This window comes from Seriola aureovittata, chromosome 13, assembly GCF_021018895.1.
Source record: "Seriola aureovittata isolate HTS-2021-v1 ecotype China chromosome 13, ASM2101889v1, whole genome shotgun sequence".
Taxonomy (NCBI): Eukaryota; Metazoa; Chordata; class Actinopteri; order Carangiformes; family Carangidae; genus Seriola; species Seriola aureovittata.
The window spans coordinates 21,111,826-21,129,331 of NC_079376.1; the positions used below are offsets into that span (position 1 = coordinate 21,111,826).

The 17,506-nt window shown below is 41.0% G+C and overlaps 2 protein-coding genes across 8 annotated transcripts in view; one reads left to right on the forward strand and one right to left on the reverse strand.

Moving 5' to 3' along the window:
• Nucleotides 1-17,506, forward strand: part of LOC130180744 (CAP-Gly domain-containing linker protein 4-like) — a 64,294-nt gene that overhangs the window by 32,446 nt on the left and 14,342 nt on the right. For 4 of the 5 annotated variants that reach the window (XM_056394469.1, XM_056394470.1, XM_056394468.1 and 1 more), the window contains 3 exons: nt 3,366-3,430; nt 3,553-3,631; nt 3,969-6,250. In XM_056394469.1, coding sequence (XP_056250444.1) covers nt 3,366-3,430; nt 3,553-3,631; nt 3,969-4,335 — 511 coding nt within the window. In that variant the 3' untranslated portion in view covers nt 4,336-6,250. Of the gene's footprint in view, nt 1-3,365; nt 3,431-3,552; nt 3,632-3,968; nt 6,251-17,506 lie in introns of those variants that run through there. The other variant, XM_056394471.1, reaches the window with a different exon arrangement.
• Nucleotides 13,612-17,506, reverse strand: part of alk (ALK receptor tyrosine kinase) — a 328,207-nt gene continuing 324,312 nt past the window's right edge. For all 3 annotated transcript variants that reach the window (XM_056394465.1, XM_056394466.1, XM_056394467.1), the window contains exons 28-29: nt 17,364-17,454; nt 13,612-16,695 (exon numbers count right to left, since the gene is read on the reverse strand). In XM_056394465.1, coding sequence (XP_056250440.1) covers nt 15,598-16,695; nt 17,364-17,454 — 1,189 coding nt within the window. In that variant the 3' untranslated portion in view covers nt 13,612-15,597. The remainder of the gene's footprint in view (nt 16,696-17,363; nt 17,455-17,506) is intronic.

Here is a 17,506-nt window from a genome sequence, read left to right on the forward strand (position 1 = left end):
ATCTTCTATACTTTAATGTAATCATTATTAACACTTGAATAAAATTAGTATGTAGGTTTATTGGTAACTTTAGTTACAATAGGAACCCATTTTTAACGATGTTTCATTTTTGATAGATAGATTTTACTTTTCCAGGATGCATGTAAGTAGAAGTGGGCTAATTGGAGCCAATGAGAACGTGATACTGCAGCAGTTTTTTGTGTTTGCAATATGTTGAATGCTTCACATGGAGACTGATCCATTTTAGACTGGCTGAGAGCATCTTTAAAATGGAGCACGCACCAAAGTACACTTGTCTCTTGAGATATCTAATCAGGCTCTCAGAAAGCTCTCAGATGTGTGTAATCTGGTCTGGTCATGTATTCAAGCTACTGTTTCCTAATTAGACGTATAATTACAGTAAACATATTAGCACATGGAGGTAAAAAGCGGAAAAAACTTGAATTATACACATTTTGCATGCGTGGGTTTTTAAAAGCAGCCATGATTTCTTGTAATGATACTGTTAGTTTGATAAAAGTAATATTTCACAGTGATGTGAAAATATTTTTTATTTATTTGTTTGAGTACTGTTGAAACACAAAACAGGAAAGTAGTATAAGTGGGAAAACTGTGTCGATGTTTCTATATTCACAAACCTGTCATTTGTTTGTGTTTCTGAATTGATTCCTTCTTCAGTGTGTGTGTATATCGTATTGTTGATTCATACAAAAACTGTTCTGCAGTGGGCAATATTGGAGTCCTATTATTATAGAAATGTAAAACAGCCAATAAAATTTCAGTTGGTAGTTTGCCAACTTTCCTTTTTAATCCTTCCCTTCTATTAATCACACTTCTAAAGATTTGGCCCACCATTAGCTGTTGTAATCAAGAGTGGTTGTATGTGAAATACAGATGGGTGAAATTTTGAAGGAAAAACTAACAATAACTGTGTAAGTAAACAGCAACACCAACTCCACAGTAGCGATGAAGGCCATTCTTCTATGGCGGTGTTTCGATGATTGCAGTAGAAAGCCCTGGATAACATCTCACTCCAAAATTTCCCATCAGTGTTCAACTGGATTGAGATCTGGAGACTCAATCGGATATGATTCATTTTCATAGTCATCAAACCAACCAGTGACCCCTGTTTCACTGCTCCACTTTTTCTAGGTTGTTCATGAGGAAGACCAACTCGAGCTGTCGCTTGATAGTTAGATGCTCCTCAACACTAATAGTAAACTGTAAAATCAATGTACTCATAGAGTTGACATCTACAGACTTGTTACCTGTTATAATACAGTCTCTATTTATCTAATACATGCCTCACAGTGATTCATTATAGAAACAACATCATACATTTCACATATACATCAACCAGCAGTGTCCTATTGTGGCAATTTCACTAAATGCCTTTAGCAGTCTTGAGACAAAACTATTACTGTTGAATTAGTAGAATAGCAACATGGGGCCATCTTTTCACATTCCCTTATAAGCATGAGTTGTTCTTTTGGTACCAAATATGTATTTTATGTTTAATTCTAGATTCCGATGAAATGATGATTCATGGTTTCATGGTACCATGAAACTGTGTACTCAACATAACTTTAGCTGTTACTGAAGAGTTAAACTATCTCTTCCACTGCACTCTTCTGTTTGTTTTTGGTCGTGGTGGTACACTGTCACCTCACAGCAAGATCTGGCTCCAAAGCTGCTGGCCGGGTGGGATCTTTCTGTACCCAGGTTTTCTCCGGGTGCAGTTGAACAGCTTCCACCCACAATCCTAAAACAGGCACGTTAGGTTAATTAGTGACTCTAAATGGCTCATAGGTGTAAATGTGAGCGTGAGTGGTTATCTCTCTGTGTCAGCCCTGTGATAGACTGGCGACCTGACCAAGGTGTACCCCACTCTTGACCAATGTCAGCTGGGATTGGCTCCAGCCCCCGCGACCCTAAAGGGATAAATTGGTGGAATGATTGAATGAGTTCTGTTTTACGTCTTTTTGCCCTATAGGAACCATTCCCTCTCATATTAGCCTGTTGAAGCCTTATTATGTCAGCACGTCACACTGCGCTTACACACTGCACAAAGTGTTGACTCGACAAATGTATCATGCGCCAAGCTGATTACTTATGTAAACCCCGGGCATCTGGAAAACTTTGCCTGACATACATATTGACAAGCCACTAAGTTATTCACCGTGAGACATTGTTTTGTTTTTACTTCAAACTTTCTACAAATGGATAAAAACTGTTGACATTTTTTATTGGATTATTCATTATTACCACAATGCCTTGAGAAAGATGTAATAACTGAATGAAAGTCATTACAGTTTAAAAAGCAGTTGTCATCATAATGCTTTCATTGTAAATGAGAATGAGGTTGTCCACATTTGAGGGATTGCTGTTTAAATTAACACATTCCACTGTTTGTACTGAGGTATAATTAGTCTCCTCTCCTTCCTTTACCACTTGTGCTTCATCTCAACGCAGAGCCACCACTCAGGGGGAAGTTTTCTCTTCCCATCACTTCAATGCTTTCACTATTTTCCTGCTGTTGCTGTTATTAACCCACTGTTTACATCCTCCATGAGATAAAAGCTGCATTTTGCGAAGTAATCACCTGTTTTTTTCCCCCCATCCCTCATTCACATTCTTTTCCTCTTTTCTTTTTGTCATGATTAACCCTGTGTGCTCGCATGGATTTCCTCTCTAATGGAGAATCTCACATTCTTTCCATCCAGCACAGCAACTTGTTTCTCTTTCTCTTTTCTTCTCCTGTCAGCAGCTATCACAACCCATTAGGAAAACAAACAGCCCTCCACCGCACCCACACCCACATATACACACATACAAACACACTCACACAAACACACACACAGACAGACAGACTTTCTCTACTCCTCCACTGACATCCCTTAGAAAACGAGGCAACACTTTTTTCCTTTACTGCTCATTTCTCAACATTGGCACTCTCCCTCTTAAAGGCTTTCAGAACTATAACGTTATTATAGTCACTTAGTGGCTTACAGACATTGATAAGCAGGACAGATGTTTTGCAAACATAAGACAGTATCTTTTTTTCCTTGCTGCCGTTTTTAGAGACAGGGCTATCATCAGATGAAGCCCAGTCAACTCTCATCTGAACTCTAGATGTTACAGACATGTGGTATTTAATAAATTGTCAATATACTCTAATATATTTTGCTCCACATAAATTCTCTGTGGGTTATATGACTGAGATAAACTGTTAGTGGTCTGGGGTCACTGTCACTGGAGGTTTTACACAGTGGGTTGTCTCTTGTTGAAAACTGAATGACGATATTTAAGTGTTTCCAAATGTTCATAGGGTTATACATAGATGTTTTTCTTCTCGTTGCTCACAGGATCCATGGATCGGTCGATTGCCTTTCAGAGCTTTCTTCCTCACGCCTCAGTCATCCTTTCAGTGGTGAGAGTTCTGCCTTCATTGCAAGTGTTTGTATTTGCATTTATTATTCTGTGAGTGCCTGTGAAGTAATTTTTATGCAAAAATCTGTATAAGAATACTTGACTCTTGTGATTGCTGTGTAGGGACAATCCGTCGCAGTTTCAGCACATCATCGGCCATCGCCACCCCAAAGGAGACAAGCAGAAGAAGTCCTGTTACCAGGTGTGTCTCTTTTCTACACAGGCCTCACTTTTCTCCCTCCCTGAGCTTTTCAGCTTTATCCTAATCCCCTGCAGCAGTGGCAGAATCAATACCGATAAGAGGTAGTGGTATTAGTCAGCAAAAGGCTCCTTTTTTAAATAGCCAATGCATGATTGTGGTTATAATGAGAGAGAACAGGGAACTGAAGATCAATCCCTCAAACACAGAGCTCCCATGAATCTCCCACTTACTTTTGATATATTCTCTCACACTGCATACCTTTTCTCATAAATCTTTCTGGCTGTATTTTCCCTGTGCTTCCGTGATTCATCTAAAAAACAAACAAACAAAAAAAAAGGAGTCGTTCCAACCCTCACCGCCGGCGCTGGAGTACTCTCAGTGGTGGTAGCAGCGGTGCTCCTGGAAACGTGGCAGGGTCCAGCCCCTCGGCCAGCTCTGATGGACAGGTCCGCCTTCACGTGGGCACGCAGGTCCTGCTGAACAGTGCCAATGAGATGGCGTTCATCCGTTACCTGGGCACAGCGGACTTTGCGCCGGGCCTTTGGCTGGGCCTGGAGCTACGAAGCCCCAAGGGCAAGAACGACGGCTCTGTTGGTGGCCGCCGCTACTTCACCTGTCGACCCAGCTACGGCGTGCTGGTCCGTCCCAGCCGTGTCACCTACCGCGGCATCAATGGGTCACGCCTGGTTAATGAAAACAGCTGAGGATTGTAGGAAACGGGAGTGGGGAAAATTTGAGATATTTGGATTTTCTGTTTTGTTTTAGTTTTAACTCCTCATTCTTTTTTGGCTTGATTATTAATTTTCCTCTGTACAGTCCTCTATACTCTTCAGAGGTGGTGTGAATTATAATGATAAAACCACTTATTAATAGTTAAACTTTAAACTACTATATTAGTTCTGGGAGAAATGTAGGAGGCAACGAGAAGCACTTTAAAAAAAATTAATGTTCAATTCTTGTTAGAATTTGTCTTGGCAGGATGAGGAGGGAAAGTCTTAATAAGACATAAGACGCTGCACTACTTTTAATCTCATTGCACTGACAAACATCAACATGTTAAATCAGAAGATGATCAAGCAAATGGTATAGATGTGCACACATGAAAAACTATTTCTATACCCAAAGCTAATTTTGATTGCATCGAGTAGAGATTTTATCACATCATTTAGGTGGTAATGTAGCCTCTCTAACCAAAAGTGTCCATGTGTTTGTGACTGTGCGTATGTGCACATGCATGTGTGTATTAATTAAGAGCACTTTGAAAGAAGAGAGATGATTGATTTTTACAGGGTCATCATATGGCTTTGAGATAATTAATGGGAAATGAGTCAAAACTGGGTTTTCAGTTTATGAATCAGTGTGAATTAAACAAGATTTAATTGAAGCTAGACCTCCATCAGAAAAGAACCACATCAACAGGAGTGGTGTCCTCCTACGTTTACGTCAGTATCTGCCACAGACTGTCCATTAACCCTACACAGATAAATGATGGTTATATTGTGATATGGGTTGCAAAAATCCTACCTGTTAGCCCCTGTTAGCTGTGACTACAGCCTTCTTTGTCAGACTGATGACATTGTTGCCGCAGTCTGTAAATAACACGTTGAAGGTTGCTTTGATAATTTTTCAGTTGGGAACACACTTGATGTTTGTAAGCCTGATGACATGACTAGTCTGTGTTGGGTTGAGTATTTAAAACCTTTGTCCTTCTGACTGAAAATCAGACTCATCGAGCCCTAACCATTACATCACATTTTTGCTTTATACAGCCTGAATGTGGTAAAATCTGAAGTTAATTATGTAGTTTGAATTGTGTAGTCTACAAACGCCACTTTTGTTAGGAATTTAAAAGTCCTGCAGTGTGTTCCCAGGTTTGGTATCAGACAGACAAAAGCAGCTTGAAACAGGAAACGTACAATCATACAGAAGTTTCTGGTACAGATTTTGCTATTTGATTATAGCCGTCTGGACAACTCGGCAGAGAACAAGCCATCGATTGTGCAAAACAGGCCCCACTATTGTGAAAAACACTCATGCACCATCCAATTAGGGTGTTCAGGCCACAACAGTTGCTGAGGAATCTCCAATGGACTTCTCTCATTGATCTTTCTGGTCAGGCCCCCTGTGATTGAAAAGCAGTGGCGGTCAGAGCCCATGGTTGTCTGTAATATGTGTTACAGAGTGTGTGCGTGCACGTGTGTGTTAGCGTGCGTGCGTGTTAAAAGTGCGGTCTTTCCCCGTTCCTATTGAAACATTTTACTCATTACTTTCTTCCTTGAAAATAGCTTCTCATTTGCATTAAGGCCATATCTGTGATAACTTCTGTGGCATCTGTTAGTGTTCAACATTTCAAATTTCATTTATAGATATAGTGGTATACTTCTCATCCCCACTGTATTGCAGCATGAGTGATTTCAAATTACACTGATGGTATGAAAGTCTTTTGGCACTGTGTTCATGTGGGTAATAGATTGTTTTTTAGTTTTTTCTCATGGTATTCCTGATATGTATATTTGAGGTGCGATTGTGTGAGAAGGGGGTTTGGTCTGATGCATTTACATGTTGTGGAGAATAACAGTATTTGTAAAAAGTAAAATAAAAGGTTCTATTCTAGTTTGACCTTATCTTCATGACTGTATTACTCCGTTGGCTCTGTGTCTTTCTCGAAAGCGGTTGTACTTATGAAAATTAGGTTTGCTTGACTTTCCTGGACTGTTCATAAACTGCAGAGGAGAGTTTTTTTCTACAGGGACTGAAAATGAAATGGCGCAAGCACTTGGAAATGGTTACACGTCTGTTCACTTACCATCTGATTCCACTGGGACTCATCTCAGTCAAAGCTGAAAACGCCTGCTGCTTGAGTGGCATTGTTTGCTTACTGCCAGCCTGCGCACACAAATCCAAGTTAGAGTGGGGGAGAAGTAGACTATTATATCATGACCGTGGAATAAATAGATCTTTAAATGGTGTTTAAATATTTTTTCAATGGTTGACCAAGAGATTGATTCAAAGCAAAAATGAAATGAAACATAGTCAATGAAGCACCAAGGACTGTCAGCCTGTATCATAAATGAACAAATATAAAAAGCTCCAGCAGTAATATCACACATAAAAACAAGTTGGAGAAGCAGCAGGCCGTTCATAATGCTGATCATCATAGCATCACTAACCTAAACTAGAATTACTGCCTCGAGGTTGTGTGCCTCCGCCAAAGCACTTAAGTTGCAGGAAATATGGTCACAATCTGTCCTTCCTGAGTTACAGTGCTGAATAATGTCCAGAAGTGTTTCTGCAGAACATTATGATGTCACAGTGAAGTTGACCTTTGACCATTTGGACATAAAATGTCATCATTTTTACCCTGTTAGGCATCTGCGTTAAATTGTATCATAATTAACTTATGAATTTTTGAGTTATGGCCAAAAACATTTTTTGTGAGGTCACATAAACAGTATCACAGTAACCACGGATCTACTGGAGCCTCCTTTATGCAACCCAGCATATTTTATTGTTTTATTGTTGCATACCCTATCATTAAAAACCCTTTCATCTCTACTATTCCACCCATATGTCATGGCTAGTTTGATCACAGAGGAGAAGAACTGCTTATCTCACACTACAACCAACATGTCTGCTGTGGAGGAAGCAGGGCTTGTGGACTGAGGAGATGGACTGCCCATATCTGGCAGAGTCTAAATAGTCTAACTCTAAATAACTCTTCCAAAAGCCTACAACAACGTGAGGTCACCATGACCTTGACCAGTGGATTTCAAGTCGTGCTAGAATATAATATAATTTTGTAATATAATAATACAAAATTAATTTAGTACATTTGTGCATAATTAGTTAGAATTAGAATGAAAACCTGTATCCTTACTTCTATTGCAATTCAAAACAACAACTCTACCATAAATTCTACCTTTTACAAAGTTTTTGTTGAATTCAGATATGTTTATTACTGGAATTATAGTTAAATAATTATATTTGTTGTACTGGACTACATTATATTGAAGTTTTTCATAATTTTTTATCCTCCCACTTACAAGAAAGGGCTGAAAATTAGAAACACCTGAAAATAATGCAGTCCTGCACAACACCACAACCACCTTAATGCTAAAACATAATTAAATTAACTACTCTTCTTCTTCTTTTTGCATTTACATTACATTTGCTCATTTGTCAGATGCTTTCATCCAAAGCGTCTGACAAGTTAGGGACAAGGAGACCTTGTGTAAGTACTAAGCAGTAGATCTCTTCAATAAGTGCAAGGACATCAGGTAGAGTGTATCGAAAAGGAATAGTAAGTGCTAGTGAGGCATGTTGGGGTGTTAGGAGAGGAGGTGCTTTCAGAATAGATGAGTCTTCAAGAGATTCTTGATTCCCTTGTTCTGATAGCATTCAGTAGCTTGTTCCACCATCGGGGAACCACAGATGAGAACAGTCTTGACTGTGATTGTCTTGTGTGCAGGGACGACAATGCCAGACAACATCCCTCTGAGGAACACAGTGGCTAAGAAGGAGCATAAGCCTGTATGATTGAGTTCAAGTAGATGGTGCAGATTCAGGGGTAGCCAGTGTAGGTCCTGTGCCTTTTTAGGCTGATCAAAGACCAGACAGGCAGCTGCATTCTGGTCCATCTGTAAGGGTTTCACTGGGTGTGAAGAGGGGCCCACCAAGGGCATTGCAGTAGTCGAGGCGAGAGATAACCACGGCCTGGATCAAGAGTTGGGTGGCGTACTGACTCTGGTAAGGCCTGATATTCCTTATGCTGTGTACAGCAAAGCGCCACGACCGACAAACCGATGCAACATGGTCAGAGAAGGAGGGCTGGTCATCAAACATGATGGATACTCCTGGATGGAGTAAGAGATGAAGAAGTGATTTTGATATTGATATCATGATGGAGAGACTGATTGGCTGGGATGACTGGGAGTTCAGTCTTAGAGAGGTTTAGTTGAGGGTGTTGTTCCTTCATCCATGTTGATATGTTAGAGAGACAAGCTGAGATCCACACAAACACCAGGGGTCATTTGGCAGGAATGACAGGTATAGTTGTGTGTTGTCTGCATAGCGGTGATATGAGAAACCATGTGAGCAGATAATTGGATCCAAAGAGGTGTTGAATATTGCAAAGAGAAGGGCCCCCAGCACTGATCCTTGCGGCACCCCTGTGGGAAGGGAATGGGATAAGAATGTTTGTCCTCGCCATGACTCATTGAAGAAGTAACCAAGTGAGATAGGGTTTAAAGCATTTTGCCCAAGATGCTCATGTTGCAGGATGATAGCAGGATGTGGTGGTTCACTGTGTAAAAGGCTGATGACAGGTCCAGCATGTTCAGACCGAGGACTGAGCTGCAGCTCTAGCTGCCCTCAGTGCTTCAGTCACAGACAACAGAGCTGTTTCAGTAGAGTGGCTACTCTCGAAGCCTGACTGATTTGAATGAAGGAGGTCATTTCGCGAGAGGAATTCTGGGACCTTGAAAACTATCCTTTCGATACACTTAGATAAGAATGGAGGTAATGAGACCAATCAATAGTTCTCCATTTGAGCGGGGTCAAGTGATGGCTTTTTAAGCAGAAAAGTCACCAGAGTTTGTTTGAATATGGTTAGAAATTTTCCCAATGTCAGTGAAGCATTTCTGTGATGACTGGCACAATGGTGGTAGATTGGACTTGGAGGAGATGGTTTGTGGAAATTGGGTCCAGCACATGTAGTAGGTCAGAAGGTCTGGCACATCATTCAGAGAGGTGAATGAGAGAGGTGATGCATCCTTGACTTGGGGAGACAGGTATGGATACTTTTTGGAGCCTTGTGAGGGAGGAGGTGAGTTATTGACCGGAAGATATGGAAATCAGAGCAGAGAAGGATGACTATATGATTAGCTTGTGGTCCTCAGAGAGAGGGCCGACCATGGAGAGTGATGTGCCCTTAACGTGGGGAGACTGGTCGTCTCTGAGAGGTTCAGAGAACTGGCAACTGATGGCTGCCACCTTTTCAGTAAAGGAGGCAAAAAAAATATCAGCTGAGAGGTTTATGTCTGGTGGTGGAAGATTCAGTAATGTTTTGAAGATGGAAAATAGTTTCTGAGTAGTTTTTGAGTGGTACAGCTGATCTTATTGTAAAAAGGACTTTTGGCAGCTCTGATGTTTTTTTTTTTTTTTTTTTTTTTCAAACTTGGAAATAGCTTTTGAAATAATGACACACCAGTGACAGCCCTGTATCTTGTAATGAAATGGTTTGTTATCAGTGGTGTAAAATGAGATGAAGGTAAAACCTGAAACAAAGCTCAGACATACTGTATCATAGTGTGTTGTGCTTAGTTGCACCATCAGCACTTTGCAGAGCCCATCCCTGATGTGAGACAAATGATCTTCATAAGACCACGAAGTCAGACTCCAGTCTGCTTTCTAACATGATGGAAAGCAGCACTGGCACAGCTGGCACCCAAGGAATACGATTTGCTATCACTAGCAAATACATACTGGCAGCTGCACAAGCCCCTACGTTTGTCGACATGTTTATAATACAGGGATAATCCTGCTGGGGTCTCCATTCACTCTGTCAGGGCTTATTTGAAATAATGACCAGCTCACTGTACATAATCCTGCTTATTGCACATATACTGTGAGCTGTAGTGACAACATATTGATTTAAAATTATTTTTCATTAGCAAACTTCTTCCACTTCCACACAAAAGCTAGTATCTAAAAAGATACTGTATGTTAGATGCTTGCAGCCTCTGGTCCAGGTTGTTCTCTCTTTGGCCAGTGAGTCCTCTTCTCCTCCTCATCTTTAGCAAACTGCACTGCGTGTTTGGTAGATTAATGCTGCTTCAGACTTAATTTCTGGAGAACAGCAGCCTCCTCCTTTCAAATATATACAAATAATTGTCCACTTTTCTTTAAACTGTCTGTCCAAGGTGTCCTGGCAGCATGAGCCACATGACTGCAATGATTTGATCCCAGCTGGAACTTTTTCCCTTTCCCTCTCTGTCTCTATGTTTCCTGTCATTCTCTGTATTGTTGACTGTCAAATAAAGGAAACAAATTAACTGTCCACCTTTCATGCCAGCCTTTCTTTTAAAGAGGCATGTTGGTGTCAGGTTTGCTGCAGTAAATCAGAGAGCTACTGGTCTTAGCTTAGCTGTATTATGTCGCTCAATTTGTCACAGCTTGCCATAGAAAGTGGTGAGCAGCATGAGTGTCCTAAAGTTGCTCAAATAAATATGATTTTCACATGAATACTGCTTGTCTCCACAGAAACTAGCCCCTGGATTAATGGTCTACGAATCTTCTTAAACATGCATTGTTTTGTCAGAGCCTGCATTTTCCAAATCGCACGGTGCAATGCAAAGTTATGACCCATAGTCAGAACAGACAGGTTGAAAAATGCTGGAATTTTTTTACTTTTAATTGTGAAAAAAGCCAGCTTTTATATTCTGATTTTTGGATCCTGCTCAGAAATTAAATGATTAGTGTAAAATAAAAGATTGGGCAAAAATTAAAAATGTATTTGTGGGTCATTTGTAACTAACTTCTAAACGTGTAGGAGGGCCTAATTGTCTCTTGGAATGTATTTGGCCCCCAGGCTGGTTCAAAACCCCTGCTCATATCTAATTATCACAAATTTGGTCTTAATGAATAAATTAAAAGCAGGCTATTGGATAATATATCTACTTTCTGTGGTCTTGTGCTTGCAGAACCAAGTGATATCATATTTTTGAAGTTATTGACCAGACTTGCATGTGTTGTGTCAGTTTCTGCGGAAACCTCGTCTTCCTGTTGCCACCTGGAGAGTTTGTATCCAGGACGTGTTGTAGTTGTTTTGTTACTTTAAACACGAGAATGTAAAAATGGTTGAGTTTTGCTTCTCTGATGATTTGCTTGCTGTTGCGTTAAAGAACAATAACCTTACTATTTGGTATGGTAGTGGTATGGTAAACTAGCACAAATTCAACAGCTAACAGAACAGAGTTAGATTTGCCACAGCTGTGCTTCCAGATTTTGGTGTGATGGCTCTTGTAGGGGCTTAGAGCAGCCAGTGAAAATGGACTGAATCTGTTATCTGGAAACATAATTCTTGGATTGTAACACTGGTGCTAAGGTCAGACTGAATGTCAGTGAGGACCAGACCGGCATCTTTATAAGCGCTGTTTGGATTTCTCATGAATATCTATAGAGACTTCTGCTCCTCTGGACCTTTTGTTCCCCCATTTTTCAGCTCCCTATACTCTCTTAAAGAAGTCAGTCTCATTGAACCATGGCACTGCTTTTGTATTTGTAAAGTGAATGGATCACAATGACACAAAGTGAATTTAATATGTTTTCTTTTATCCTGTTTGTTTATTCTGTCAGTTACTTAAGTTGGATGTCTTTTTTTCTAATACACAGTGGTTTTTCTTATCTTCTTATTCCTGTAAGGGCCAATAGGGTCAAGGGTAGTAAAACATACTATTAAAAAGGAAATCTAAGGCTCCTCAGCAGTAAAGAAAACCTGCAGTGGCACTTGGCAGAGGAGCAAAAAAGAGTTTAAAAGATGTTTCATTCTTTCATGTGCAGCTCGCTAAAACATGGATGCAGATGTTGAGTAGAGGTGGAAGCAATATATATAAAAACCAAATTTCAGAGTCTTAACTCTGGAAGACCTGGTCACAGTGAGGCAAGCTGGGTCTCTTCATATGAAAAATTTAAAAAGGCTACAGTGAGTAAATGTGTTGTAGCCTGTTGTGTTTGCTAACGCAGCACACTGCTCCTGTAAGAGCTGGATGGGTGTGAGGAATGAGGCCAATAGTGTGTAAAATCAGGAGGAATACAAACATCCTGAGTCAGTTCAATCTGGGAAAAAACACCTAAACCTCCAGTTTAACATCAGTACAGAGCACCATATTTGTATCTGTATGATATTAGATCTGTACATTAGCACTTTAACGTGCGTGGAATACTTGAAATTACAGTATGACTATTGTAACTCACAAAAGTAATTACATTTATATGAAATAATATCTGGTAGCTCACTGTGATGTCACCTTACTAACTCTCCCTGTAGGAGCACTGAACAGTGTTTGACATGATGAACTAAGTGTCTGTGTCTGAAATGGAATCTGCAGAATTAGTTTATTCATCAGGAGGCACTACGTTTGTTTTCCTCCTCTAAGAACCCAATTGTTTTTACGTCAGGGATGAGTAATCCAACCAAAACAGAAGACACAGTAGTAATCCAGGTCATTAAGAGTGGGTCAAATTTCCTTTTCATGCAGTCCTGCCCAATAGTAAAACACATTTCCTGCCTCATTTGTAACGTTGCCATATTTGCGACAAATACTGTCTATGACACATTTGCCCTTAGTAATTATTTTTTTTGAATTTGCCAAATAGCACACTCGGTGTGAATGAGCCAATTTGAAGATGTCAGGGAGGCTGAGAGGCTCAGATCGTTGTTTCCCCATCAGCTGTCTGCTCACGTAAACAGGATTTTGTGTGGAGGCTGATGGATCTCAATGATAAAGCAAAACTTGAAGCGAAACTGATGTGATGTGATGTCACGTTAAACTGTGATGTTCTACTCAACATAAAATGGGGTTCATGATACTAGTGGGTTAAATAGTTGGATCACAGAAGACTCGTTTTTAATTAGCCTCACCTCTCCAGTCCATTACTGGCAGCTTTTACCACTTTGTGTCAACAATCGTTTAAGCTGCCAGTAACGTTTAAAGTCACTGACATCAAACTAGTAGGCTACAATAATACAGACACGGCAAATAAAGATTTTATCACATATTTAACACACCTATTTCTGTGCATGAACATTACGTTAGTGTTAAGATAAACAACAGCACTTATGTCAGCAGTTAAGTGATGTTACACAAAACAAGCTGACTGTTTTTAAAAAAATATAATCACCAGAACGTCACTGTCCTATTTCAGTTAATCCCATTAACTTGGCCCCAATATCAAAGAGAGCTGCAGACAGACAAATGCAAAACAGTTATTATATAGTAATTTATTAATTTTGGCGAATATCTTCTGAAGGGCAATTTACAGCTTTTACCAGAGCCATAGTACAATACTTTATAATTACAACATTTACAGGTGCAGTTCAGTTTTTCTTTTTACATCAAACGATGGAGGTGGGCTGTGAGGGAACACAGAATCAATGCTTTTAACACAGGTACTGGAGACAAAGCAAAATACTTCTCATTAGCCAATATTTAACTTGCTCATTGACTTGTCCTACAGGACTGCATTTGTCTTAATCAGTCAGAGTGTCATGAAACATGCACGACAGCTCATCATCAGACGGACTGACCGTTTGCCAAATACAGTCAAGCGAAATCATCAAAAAAGTGACGCATGTTGTCGTCATTCACCTAAATATCAACACCGCCTCACTCATGGCGTTATTTGATAGATATACTGTATGTAACTGTCCTTAAACTAAAAGAAGCAGACATTAAACACAGACGGGTGTTAACACTATGTGTGTGAGGATGAGACTGGTTCTGGGTTTAATTCACATGTGGAACAAAATCAGTTTGTATTCAAACTTTTCTCTGACTCATTTGTATTCCACAACACTCATCCTATAATAGAAAAGATAAAATATGCAAATGTAAGAATGTAGAGTGCTTCGAGATAGCAATTTGAAGGTTAAGATTGATTCAGCAATATCGACTGTTTCTATATCCAGACAAAAAAAGGGAAATAATTTTTTTAAATAAGAAATGAATTATTAAAAGGTTACTGAAAAAGCCATCAGTAAAGAAAAGCCTGAGCCTCACTGTCTCAAAGCACTCCTACAACAGAATGGAGCTGTGAACAAAAGGAAAGTCCACAGCGCGGTGCTGTCAATAGCACCAGGAGCAACGACTTATTACAAATCTTCAACAACAAAAGCTGAACTGTAAAATGTTGCTGAGGGTGGCCAGTGTTTAATCCACTCAAGTTTTTTTGCAACTAAAATCTCCCACATCTGCTGCAGTGCTCTATTTATCCATCCACTCCACCTTAAAGGCCACCTTAAGGGACCCAGCTGATTTCCTGTGTGGGTGTAGTTTTCATTTTTGGGATAGTTTAAAATTCTTTTTGTTACGTGTTACTAAAAATAAATTCCTGCAACTTAAAAAACCTAAAGTGAAAACCAGTTGATGTAAATGAGTTTGAGTTCATTAATAATTTATAGAGCCACTTCCAAATAAATAAACAAATGAATAAATAAACAAGCAGGCAAGCAAACATCAACAAACACATTTTTCCCAGTATTTTTTTAGTAGAAACGTCTCTGGTAATCCAGTGTCCAATTCAGTGATATTCTTGAAAAATAGTCTGATACAAGTTATTTACCACGCTGTTGTTTTCCAAAAGGATGTGGAGAGGGAACAGTGTGAGGGTTCTGCAGTAGAACTGACACATGTGGCTGGCAGCTGTAGACAATGTCACAGTTGCTAAAGTTAAACTGGTCACTAAAGTTTGTGACGCAAAGTTTTAAGTCTGGCAAAATATAGAGATTTGAATCCTCCTGATAGTCCATTCTCTAGACAAGAGACACCCTCAGCTGTTGATGAACACTCGTCACTCCTGGTCAGTACCGTTCGTCTTCCGTTGTCATAAACTCTTCATTTGATTCTCAGTATTCCCACTCAGTCATGATCCCTCCAGCGTTGAAAAAATACATTTTTAAACTCTTAAAACTATCATTTACTCTACATTTTGCCTCCCAAAGGTTTTTATTTGTCTGATGTGCTTTGCCAACCCTCCAAGGTTCTCGTAAGAAAAGCCTGATGGACTCATCCAGCTCTGTCAGCAAGATGGTTTCTGTCTGAACTGGAGGAAGAAACCAAAAGGGTGGGGTGGTAGGGGTGGTTTAAAACAATCTCTGTCCTGACACAGTGTTTCCTGCTGTGGGTCCTGGACTTACACTCTCCAAAGACAGGGCCTGGAAAAAAAGACCAGCAGTACAGACATTTGGGCTAAAGCACAGTTGCGTTGTGGCCCTCCATCCTGGGCAGCCGGGGGTCCTGCACTGTCCCCATGGTGACAAGCAGTGGACGGCTGTCCTCGGACATACCCGACCGACCCAGGGACACAGATGTGGGAATAGAGGTCCCCCTCTGGTGAGCTGCTGAAGGGGGCATGGAGGTGCCCTGTTGAGAGGGAGGAGGTGGAGGAGGGGGGTTGGGGTTGCCGTGGGTAGCCTCCAGCTGTAGACCCTGCTCCTGGTAGCCATAGCCGATGTTCCCACAGGGGAATCTTCTCAGTCTGTAGAGGGGAACTGGGGGCAAAGCGGCTGAATCTAAAAGCAGAGGTGATTGGGCAGCAGGGGGCGGTGGTGGGGGTAACAGAGGTCTACACAGACCCTGCTGTTGCTGCTGATGGTGCAGCAGCTGGAGTTGGTGTTGCTGCTGGAGCTGATGCTGGAACTGCTTGTGCTGGTGCTGGAGACCCAGTGCCCCTGCCACCTCAGCCACCGTCCGGCCCACATGCTCCTGTCCCTCACCTGGCACCCTGCCACTGCTGCCTCCTGCTCCCCCCACCCCTCCCTGCCTCTGCTGCTGCTGCTGCTTCCTCTGCTGCTGCTGCAGGAACCATGAGCCATACGTGGGGTTCCAGAGACTGGTGCTCTTCCCGTTGTGGCCCTCCTTCTCTGGTGCATGGCCCTGAGTGAACGCCAGGTTGATGTGGCCCCCTTCAGGGCTGGGCTGGGTTATGACATGAGGTCCCTTGGCAGTGAGTGTAGACATGGCTGTGGAGGTGACTGTGTTAGTGGTTGTCATGGTGATGGAGGTCTGCGTGTGAGGCTGCTGGTGCTGGTGGAGGTATGGCTGGCTGGCTGACGTCTGTGCTTTGGCCTCTGACGCTGTGCTAGTGACGACAGTGTGTTGCCCACCTCTCTGGTTCTCCTCTGTGGGATAGGAGGGTGGCGGCTGTGGAGCCTCCCCGTCAGGCACCTGGGCGTTTACCAACACGGTTGGAGCAGAGGGATCATCAGGGCGCACGGGTACACGTTCCTCCTCCTCAGGGACAGGTCCATACTCTATAGGCAGGGGCATGGTCACCACATCAGGGTCCTAAAGAGGGTAAACCATCAAGATCAGAGCTGTGAGGTCAGAGTTGTATGTTTTAACGTTGCCATTCACGTCATTCAATATAAATCATGATGTGAAAGAGCCATAATCAATTTTTCTTCTTACATCATTTTCAATAAGATGCAAGTTTGTGGTGAGAAAATTCAGTTTCTTCAGTGATAATGAAAACTGTCTCTGGCAAATTTAGTCAGCTGTAGCTAATTAACATAAGTTCTGTGAGTTAACCAGAATACAAACTCAAACTTTGAGAGACTGAAGCTAACACTAGCTCAAGTAGCTACAGTGTAGCACTGTCAACTATGTCATTACATCACTATGTCTGTCACACAATGTGAGTGATTTTTTTAGAGATCTAATGAAAACCTAAATTTAGCAACTAAGAGTTGACTTTTTAAGAATAAAAGAACCCTAGAAAGATAAGAAGCAGCATTTTATCTGATCCTTTTGATGCAGAACAAAGTTTTGATTATTCTTGATATAAACTTATTTTGAGTTTGCACTTTAACAACCAATATAGACTTGTAGTTTAGTTTATAGCAAATAATCAGAATTTATCCTCAAGCAATAATGTAAATCACAATTTGCATTATTGCTTAGTCCTAATAACTTTTGACATGTAGTGAAGCCCACACTGTGCTCTGTGAAGTCACCTGTAGGCAGTAGTCAATTCTTTCCAGGATACTTGAGAAGTTAGGTCTGTCTTCAGGCTGGTGCTGCCAACTCTGAGTCATGATACGGTACCTAAAGACACACATGTATGTGTAGACACACACAAGCAGAGAACACTTAATGA